The sequence below is a fragment of the Fragaria vesca genome, linkage group LG7, assembly GCF_000184155.1.
Source record: "Fragaria vesca subsp. vesca linkage group LG7, FraVesHawaii_1.0, whole genome shotgun sequence".
Taxonomy (NCBI): domain Eukaryota; kingdom Viridiplantae; phylum Streptophyta; class Magnoliopsida; order Rosales; family Rosaceae; genus Fragaria; species Fragaria vesca.
The window spans coordinates 10513515-10523896 of NC_020497.1; the positions used below are offsets into that span (position 1 = coordinate 10513515).

Genomic DNA, 10382 nt, shown 5'->3' on the forward strand with positions numbered 1-10382 from the left:
TACCTACCTACTACTACTCTACTCTCTCTCTCTCTCTCTCTCTCTCTCTCTCTCTCTCTCTCTCTCTCTCTCTCTCTCTCTCTCTCTCACAAATATGTCGTCGACGACCTCAGCTCACCTCCACCAACTCTAACGACCTCATCCTCGCCTCCACCATCTCCGGCGACGTGAAGAGGCTTCGACGCCGACGAGGATAGATTTCTCTCTCTTCGATCCCCGATCTGGAAACTTCTCTTTCCTCTCTCTCTCCAGATCGGACATGAGGACCGAACTCATCCCAAGGCAGAGCTCCCCCGTTTGCTAATGCCAACGAGGCGTCTCCCACTGGATCTGGTCCAACGACGACTAGGCGCTGCTCTTCGTATTCGAATCTGGCTTCAATCAACTTTGCCAGCTCCGGCTTCATCAACTTCGTCGGCTCCGGCTTCGTCCACATGGTTGAAGGTCCGACAAAGACTGGGCTTGGTGTTGGTGAATTAGTGAAGGTAAATTGGTGAAGGTGAATCGGTTTTGGTGGTGGTGAATTGGTGAAGGTGAAATCAGAGGGGAGGCTCGTGTGTTTCGATTTTGGCTCGGGTTTATCGTCGACGAGATTGTGTTTTTAGATTTGGAGGATCATATGTCCACAAAAAGGTGAGATGGGAAAGATTTGATGTAATACACTGTTTTGTTTTGCAAATATTTAGTTTAGAAATCAAAATAGAGTAATTTTAAACATAAAAGTATGTTTTAACAAGGTTACTGGGGGTATGTAACTCGATTATTGGAGGCTAGTAATTATTATCAAGGGTTCATAATTGATTATTGGGGTCAGTAACCCGATTATTGGAAGCTAGTAATCATTATCAAGGGTTCGTAATTGATTACTGGGGTTAGTAACACGATCATTAGGTGTCAGTAACTTAATAAGATGATTACTGGGGATCAGTAACCCGATTATTGAGGGTCAGTAACCCGATTATTAGGGGTCAGTAACTTAATAAGGTGATTACTGGAGACCAGTAACCCGATTATTGGGAGGCAAGAATTCGGCAATGGTGACCGGAGAAAATCCGATGACGAGATTCTAGCGACCAGATTTCAACGACCGAATTCCGGCAACCGGTGACCGGAGTCCGGCAAGGCTCCGGCAAAGTCTTCTCTCTCTTCCATTTTCTCTCTCTAAATGTGTATAAGACACAAGAGTAAAAGTATCTCAAAAATATTATTTTATTATGAATTTAATAAAGATTTATGTATTTGGACAAAAATAAGTTAATCTATCGTTCAATTGGGATCAAATTGGGATCAAAAGTCTTATTGTCATGTAAAATAAGTTAAACCAACACACAACTGAATCACCAATTTCTATGGACAGCTCTGCATCTCCAGACCGGCATCATGATTATCAAGATATTGAGAAAAACATCATCAGCGAACAAGATCATTCAAAAGGAGGCTGGACTGCTGCCATCTTCATCATCTGTAAGTTCATATACAAACCACACTTTTCCAACTTCTTATAGAATTCTAATTCAATCAGTTACTTCTCTTTCGATCTCTTCTTTATTCGATCATTTTCGTTTTGTTTGTTTCAGTTGTCGAAATGGCAGAGAGATTTTCTTACTATGGCATGTCTGGTAACCTCATCACCTATCTCACAAATGAACTCAAGGAACCAATCCCTGTGGCTGTCAAAGACGTTAATACTTGGACTGGTGTCTCAGCTCTATTACCTCTTCTTGGAGCCTTCATAGCCGATTCCTACCTCGGTCGATTCACCACGATCCTTGTCTCCTCCATTATTTACTGCTTGGTAATTTTGATAACACATAATCAAGTTACATCCTTTGATTTTCAGACCGGGATAACTGACTTTTTCATGTGTTTCAGGGAATGGGTTTGTTAACTGTAACAGTTTCCGTTATTCCGCTGCATTTGCGCAAAGCAATGTTCTTTGTGGCACTTTACATATTGTCAGTTGGTCTAGCCGGGCACAAACCATGTGCGCAGACGTTCGCGGCGGACCAGTTTTCAGAGGATTCGCCGGAGGAAAGGAAGGCAAAGAGCTCCTTCTTCAACTGGTGGTACATGGGGATTATTGTTGCTGGCTCTGTTGCCGTTTTGGTAGTCATATATATCCAGGTTACTCCCACTCTTACTCTTGCTGGATCTTTCTGTTTTCATGACTCCTAATTATATTGTCCTACTCTTGCGTAGTGAGTCATACTTCGTTTTGACGTCTTCTGCTAAAAACAAGATCTTCATACTTCATTACCGTTATATAAAATGACATCTATATAATCACGAAAACTAGCCAAAACATTGCAAATCAGTTACCAAAATGCAATTTTGTTATGTTGATTATATGTTTTTCCTCTACCTAATAATTGATCAGTCCAACCAATGCAATGGATATATCATATATGGTGGGAATTAACAGATGAGAAATTGTTAAGAGGACTGTACATGTTCTATACCGGTAACACAAGCATTTGTTAAGTTTAGGGCAGATCATTTCATTATGGATTTGTTAATAATATGATCCCTAATATGATTGCTTGTTATATATTGGGTGTCAGGACAATGTAAGCTGGGCGGCAGGGTTTGGAATAATGACAGGTTCCATACTGGTGGCACTGATTATATTTCTGTTGGGAATCAAGAAGTACAGGAAGCAAGAACCCTTAGGCAGTCCCTTCACCAAGGTGGCTCAAGTCTTTGTCGCAGCCGTCAGGAAGCAGCACACCAAGGTCACAACCGGTGACAGTTCCGGTGTGTACTTCAGAGACGACACGAGTCCGCAACGACCACTTTCTTCGGTGCATACCAACCAATTCAGGTATACACACAAACCTGCATACGCAAGAACATTTTGGTTTTGAAGTCTATTTATGATATTGCATTGCTTTCTGTAATTCTTTTCCAAGTTTCCTCGAGTTGTGAGTTCACTAGTTGAAAACTATAGATTTTTGGACAAGGCAATGGTCATTGACGACCTGGATGCTTCAAGCGAGACAAGAAATCCTTGGAGACTATGTTCACTAAATCAAGTGGAACAAGTAAAGCTTCTCCTACGCCTCCTTCCCATATGGTTTTGCTGCTTAATGTTTGCTGTGGTCCAGTCATTTGTGCAGACCTTCTTCACCAAACAAGGAAGCTCAATGATCCGATCAATAGGTTCATTTCAGATTCCCCAAGCTTCCCTCCTAATCTTTGTTGGCCTCACCATCATAGTTTTCATTCCAATCTACGACCGTCTTTTTGTCCCTATTGCCCGAAAGTTCACCGGGCATCACTCAGGCATTACCATGCTACAAAGAATTGGCACTGGCCTGTTAATATCAGTAATCATTATGATTGTTGCAGCTATGGTAGAAGCCAGAAGGTTAAAGATTATAAGAGATCACAACCTCATGGACAATCTGAAAGCAATTGTTCCAATGAGAGTGTGGTGGTTGGTTCCTCAGTACGTGATATCTGGTTTATCTGATGTATTTGCGTTTGTTGGAATCCAAGAGTTGTTCTATGATCAAATGCCGGAAGCAATGAGAAGTTTGGGAGCAGCGTTTTACCTCAGCGTCACTGGAGTTGGAAACTTTATAAGCAGTGGGATAATAACTTTGGTTCAAGTAATTAGCTCAAAGTATGGTGAAAAATGGATCAGTGACAATATCAATCGCGGTCACCTAGATTACTTTTACTGGGTAATTGCAGCTCTGAGCATATTGAATCTGTGTATTTACGTGTGGATTGCTAAAGGATTTGTGTACAAAAAAAATTGAAGCAGAAGAAAGCAATTAATTAATAAGAATTGAGAGACAGCTAAATATTTATTGTCAAGATGTGATCCTAATGGCCTATAATGTAGTATTTCTTTCGTTTATTGCCCGCTATGAAGGGTGAAGAGTATTATTCTCACTAAGGTTTTCTATATTTTGTGAAATGACCGTTTTTGGTTTTTTATGAGTTTGGCTTAGGGTTTACGGTATAAGGTTTAGGGGTTAGGGTATAGGATATATGGTTAGGGTATAGGTTTAGGGTATAAGGTTTAGGATTTAGGGTTTAGGGGTTAGGATTTAAAATATCAACAAGAAACCCAAAATGGACTTTGACAAAATCACAAAAATTATTTTTCATCATGAAATTTCATATGTCAAAATTTAAATGAAATAGAGGATCACGTCAGACTGCCACGTGGTCTTTCTGGAGCACTGAAAAATTCCTCACAATCTAGACGCCTCCATGCATATAACAATGGGCTAATTGAAGATTAATTGAAAACTTATATGAGTAACTGAAAACGAATCAACGTATTTCCTCAAACAGCTATCTTCTGATCGAAGAAGCTACTACTACTGCAGTACTTCCTGCTTGGAACCAGAATCATTCGTTAATTATTCCCTTTCGGAGGTGTACGTTGCGTTTCGAGCACTACAAGTGCTTCTTAGCATCGGAGGAAAGAAAGGGTTTGAGGGGAACATCTTTGGCCAGCAGCTTTCTTCAACTCCAAGGAAGGCTTTGCAACAAGCAGGGCCGATTCCCGATAGGTTACCAGAAAAAACTGAGGTATAAATCTCCCATACACACCCTTGAATGTTCTGAAGTGATGACCAACATTTAGCTACTTCATTTGGGTTCGGCAAAATGCCAATCGGAGTAGGTGATGGTGAGGTTGGCACTCGCGCTAGAGCAGTTGCAGCACATAGTGCCATTAGGAGTAGTGAGAATACTGCTTTAGCTGCTCTAGACATGGTTATCAATCTGACAAAGTTTGAAATCTAGGTGCGACCAATTTGACACTAAATCGTAAAGGGTTTGGATGGTCTGGTTTGATGGTATTTGGAAAGTATGCCGGTTTATAGAATAGCAAAGTTAGAGATTTTTTTAAATTTGCTTACGTTTTTTGCTCTGTTTAGTCGGTTATAAATGGAATTGAATTTTGTTTTGCAGTTACAGTTCTTATTTCCCTGAGCATAATTAGAGCAAATCCTGTAACTTCAAATTATTTATGTCATATTGCAAATTTTCATAGTAATTAAAAGTGTAATAAAAACCACATTAGGGTAATAAGAATTCGTTAAGCATGACATCAAAAAGAAAAGAAAAATGGTTAAGGGAAAATTCAACTTCCCTCCCTCTTTTCTTTCTTAAAGTCGTTCATTTCTTTATGCACACCAAATAGAGGAAATGATTGAATTTCTTTTCTAAAGCCTAACTTGAAGGCTGGAATAGTTTCCTAAACAAACTTTCTGTCATCTCATGAAAACCAACATAAAGAACTAGTAGTTAATTTTCAATCTTTCAATCAGATAATTGAACAATCAAGATCAAGAGTTGGTAGAAACTTGGAGACCAAAGGCTGTTTAATTATAGTGATAATTAAAACAAATAACATCATGAAAGCACATCAAAGCCATTATATGTTGTTCTAGTTCTCTCAGGAGCTTGGATTTCTCCCATGGCCTTTCTCTTGCTGATGTTGGCTTCGTCTTCCATACTTGTACCCTTCATCATATGGGGTCTAAGCTTGTTGACATCAGACAATTTTACTGGTTTCAGGAAAAACTCTTCTGCTCCTTCCTCTAAGCATCTGATCAAATAGAAGCTGTGTCAGATCATGATCACATATTAAATCAAATCCAATGTTTCAAATTGGAAGTGTAATTGAAAATTCCCCTAACCTGTTGATCCTTGATGGTTCATTCTCTGAAGACATGATAACAACTGGTATGTCTTTGAGAGACTTAGATTCCTGCAAATTCAAGTGAAACGCTACATTCAGATATGTGCACAAAACTAAGGGAACATCATCCAGAGATTTACATTTTAGTGATTTAACCCATAGATTCCCTATTGAGGACAATGCTTTAGAGATTAGACGTTACATTTTTCATGATTTGATAAATGATACAAGGTTTATGGATCATGGAAACATGTATGAGGATCACAGTCTACATTTGTATTGTTGAAATCCATACAATTGGCAATATGAAGATCTATTCTTATTATCCTAGAAAATGCACCGATCTTGAGAAGCCAAAATTATACCTTAATCTTTCTTAGGAGATCATAGCCTGTCATTCCTGGCATGCAATAATCTGTAATGATCAACTTCACATCTACTTCCTGTAGGAAGAGGCAGGGCAATTGATCAGATATTGATAAATTAAAACTATATAACCACAGATAATAATAATTAAGAAAACACCCCAAGAATGTAATACCTGATGATGATTGTTTGGAGACACAGAAGGAGCTTCTGCAATATCACTTTGCTCCACTTCATCATTCAAACCCAAAAATTCTAAAGCCTTGCTTCCAGAATCTACAGCAGTAACTGCAAAAACAGAAGAAACCCACAAGATTTAGCACCCTATTATAATCAAACCAAATCAAGTCTCTCATGATAGTAAGAAATTAAAAAACTGTGCAAGCATATATATACCTTGATAAGAAGAAGTCTTGAGAAGTCTCTCAATCAACTTCCTGTCAATGATGCTATCATCTACAGCCAGAACAGGAAACTGGGAATCTGTAGCTCCCAAACCCATGATCCCAAAAGCAATGAAGCAACCAACCAAAAATGAGAGAAAATGACTGTGGAGATGATGAAGATCAAGAAGAAAAAGATAATGATGAAACCCAAGAAGGGTTGGGGGAGTTTTTAAATGGGAGGACAACTGAATCAGAGGAGATTCAAGAAATCCTCTTGGAAATCTGACAGTTTGGAAAGGAAGATCCGACAGAATCTCAAGGATCTTCTGGCTTGATTTTTGAATTGGTGAAGACGCAAAGAAGGTGCTGTTTCTTCTCTTCTATAAACCAAATGACCCTCATACTCGCCATATTTACATTCATGGAAATGGGATTCATGTTTAATACTCATAGACAAAACCGTCATTGGATACTTCTGTGATCATGTTTTGTGAAAGATATATGTTGTTATATCTTACGTAGGCGATAGTAGTACTATGGGCTAAGTAGAGAAGGATAGTAACGTGATCGATCTTTCCTGATACGTAATATCTGATTTCGACTCACTAATTTTTTGTTTTGATTTTTTGTTTGAGGATGTTGCGCAAGTTCATAATTCGTGCTCCAAATTTGATACTTTTGAGTTAAATTTTAATCAAAATAGCCAAAAGCTAGCAATTTTAGAAATGCGGCTACATCAATGCTCTTTATTTTAGCTAGCATTACATCATCATTATTCTTCAAATAAAGATTAAATAGTTTAAATATATTTATATATCACGTAAAATATCTTACAAGGAATGTATTAAATTATAGCTAGTCTTATCTGAGTCATCTCGCTCTCTATATTTAGCTAACGAGATAGCTAAAAGTCATAAGAGCAACTTTAGTATACTCTCTATTTTAGCTTTTAGCTATTTTAGAGAGCGTGTTTAGCTTTTTTGAATGTTTTAGGAGCTCCAGCAGACTAACCAAATTTGAGTTATTATGACTTTTAGCTATCTCGCTAACTATATTTAGCTAGCGCGATGACTCAGATGAAGCTAGCTATAATTTAATACATTCCTCGTAAGATATTTTATGTGATATATAAATATATTTAAATTATTTAATTTCTATTTGAAGAATAATGTTGATGTAATGGTAGCTAAAATAGAGAATATTGATGCAACCACATTTCTAAAATAGCTAGCCAAAATGATATTTTAGCTAATTTGACTAAAATTTAACTTTAAAATGATTAGCATTGTTAAAGATGCTCTAATAGCTAAACTTTGGCTAGTCTGTTGGAGCTTCGAAAATATCAAAATAAAGCTAAACACGCTCTCTAAAATAGCTAAAAGCTAAAATAGAGAGTCTGTTAAAGTTGCTCTTATCTAATGATTTGTAGAAGATATGTTATTTGATGTGATTGTTAATGACCTATTTAGTGATTGATAATTTAAACATGTGATCTTATAGAAATAGAAAATCTCATTTCTCAAATCTCCTCCACCGAAATCCTCTCTAATTCCTGCATGTAATTGGAACCAAGATGGGTTTTGTGGATAACAAGCTCCGGTTAGCCTTATTTTTCAATTCGTTTAGGGTTAATTGAAAGTAATTTAAGTTCTATTCCTTTTTTTTTTTTTAGAATAGAGAATTTCTGATTTGTTCAGTAATACTGACCGACTTTCACGGTTGGTAACTGTATCAGAAAATGCCTGCCAATTTGAATTGGTACAGTATTCGGTGTTGGATATTTAAGGTCAGTTACCGTCCTGAGCCTAGCCCTAGCTGGTGCACCTCAACCAACTCCAGCTCTAACCAACTGCCAGTTATTTAATTTATTTATTTCCCATTTTTATTTTCTATTTTCTAATTATTTTTGTGTGCATGTTGTCCTTTGCTATTTTCAAAAGCATGTATCCTACTATCACACTGTCCCTTGCTACTTCAGAAGGGGCAAATAGGGAGAAAAAAAAGAAGAGCATTTTCAAGGAACTTAGGTATGAGGCATAAGTAACGGTGTCCGACTCATGCGAGCTATTGTTGCACACGAGTTTTTTCTATTTTTTCTGTTGATACAGTGGATTAGCGGATTGCTTATCCCCTATACTTTGTATGTTTTGAGTGGTGGGCAACGGTGCAAATACACTTAGACTCTGCAAGCCTATCAATAACAACATGAAGTGATGTCAGAGGAAAGACCGCGTCGGGCGGTCTTCTACTCTCTGATGTCTAAGTCAATCAATGTATTGATATTGACTAAATAATGGTAGGTAAGTGGTAAATGCGTAGGAAATGATGAGAGATATAGTTACGATTAGGCTAGAAGTATCTGAAACATTTTCATCTCTTCGATGCGGGACTGATGTCCCTTTTCTTGTTCTGCAGCGCGGTATTGGTGGCGCGTGTGCAGGCACGTTCCAACGCCTATTGACAAGTGGTTGACGGCATACTAGAGTTGATGTTGCTGTCTCGCTAAAGGTGGTCTTAACGATTGCGAGTATGGCGGTTATGTCCGGCCTAAGTATGTCTAAAGTATGCTAATTAGGCATACGCGACTACATTTTCTTTTTCATTTCCTTTTTCTTTTTTGGAGAAAGGAAACTATAAAAAGGACTTCTTTTATAAACAGTTCAACATGATCAAATTTTCAATCCAAACTTGTTTAATAACCATGGAGCTTAAGGGAATACAGATTGAATCTAGTCCATTTACAAGTTTATAAGAAACTGAAGGAAGAACCTCTACTACAATCAAACAGATGTCGGCCAAGGTTATAGGCAGGGGAACCACTAGAAGGAATCATATCGAACCAAATCATACAGTTTGAAGAAAACAACATAAAAAATTTGTAGGAGAGCACATAAGTGATGTTAATATTAAGACTACCACAATGGCTTCTATAAAGAAAAAGTTGTGTCTGTTGTAGAGTACGAAAATATGAGAATAAATGTCTACTCATTCATTGATAGATTGGCCTTTATATAGGCATTACATAGAGAATCCCTGTAAATCATGGATAAATATCTAAGAGATATTCTAGTCTAATAAGGAGAAGATTCGGTCAAGACACATCATCAAAGATAGGAATGAAAATTCCTTCAACACTCCCCCTTGTGTCGCGTATCAGAATCACGTGGCGCATGAACGTTGCCTCGGTAAAAACCTTGTGAAGTAAAACAAAAACCTCTTGGGTAAAAACAAAAGACTTGGTCAAAGGGAAAAAGAGCACAACGCGCCAACTACAACTTGAATGTAAAACATGTGACGTAGACTCCCTTTGATGTCTACACAATCAACTCCCCCTGATAATTAAATCATTTATGGAGTTCAGATAAGCGACGCATACCAATACTTTTCACATGCTTCTCAATAGTAGATTTGGGTAGAGACTTGGTGAACAAATATGCTGCATTATCCTCAGAACTCACTTGGTTCATTTGGATATTCAAAAGCTGTTGCTGTTGCTGTTGCTGTTGCTGATTGTAGAAGAACTTAGGTGAGATATGTTTAGTATTATCACTCTTGATGAATCCCAACTTCATTTGTTCAATGCGTGCCGCATTGTCTTCATAGATACAAGTTGGTGCATCAGTGGTAGATGTCAACCCACTAGACTCTCGAATATGAGCTACCACAGAGCGAAGCCAAACACATTCTTTGACTGCTTCATGTAGTGCAATAATCTCTGAATGATTCGAGGAAGTAGCAACAAGGGTTTGCTTGGTAGATCTCCAAGAAATCGCCGTAGTTCCCATGGTAAACATATACCCATTTTGGGAACGTCCTTTATGTGGGTCAGAGAGATACCCAGCGTCAGCAAATCCGACTAACACATTATTCGGTGTCTCAGCATAGGAGACAATGCCACATTGCGTCAATTTTGAGCTAGAAAGAGCTTTGGAAGCTTGATTTTGGTTGGGGAACAAAATTTGCTC

At 38.0% G+C, this 10382-nt stretch overlaps 2 protein-coding genes across 2 annotated transcripts; one reads left to right on the forward strand and one right to left on the reverse strand.

Annotated features, from left to right (window-relative positions):
* The first annotated feature begins 1345 nt into the window (after nucleotides 1–1345).
* LOC101300768 (probable peptide/nitrate transporter At3g54450-like) lies at nucleotides 1346–3764 on the forward strand. The gene is made up of 5 exons (XM_004308545.1): nucleotides 1346–1464; nucleotides 1578–1795; nucleotides 1873–2124; nucleotides 2562–2821; nucleotides 2948–3764. The coding sequence occupies exons 1-5, from the start codon at nucleotides 1350–1352 to the stop codon at nucleotides 3762–3764; spliced, it is 1662 nt and encodes a 553-aa protein (XP_004308593.1). The 5' UTR covers nucleotides 1346–1349.
* A 1612-nt stretch (nucleotides 3765–5376) lies between these two features.
* LOC101301052 (two-component response regulator ARR9-like) lies at nucleotides 5377–6888 on the reverse strand. The gene is made up of 5 exons (XM_004308546.1): nucleotides 6428–6888; nucleotides 6207–6319; nucleotides 6031–6108; nucleotides 5664–5734; nucleotides 5377–5572 (listed from the first exon to the last, which is right to left on the reverse strand). Exons 1-5 carry the CDS (start codon nucleotides 6531–6533, stop codon nucleotides 5377–5379), a joined length of 564 nt encoding a protein of 187 aa, XP_004308594.1. The 5' UTR covers nucleotides 6534–6888.
* Nucleotides 6889–10382: the final 3494 nt, after the last annotated feature.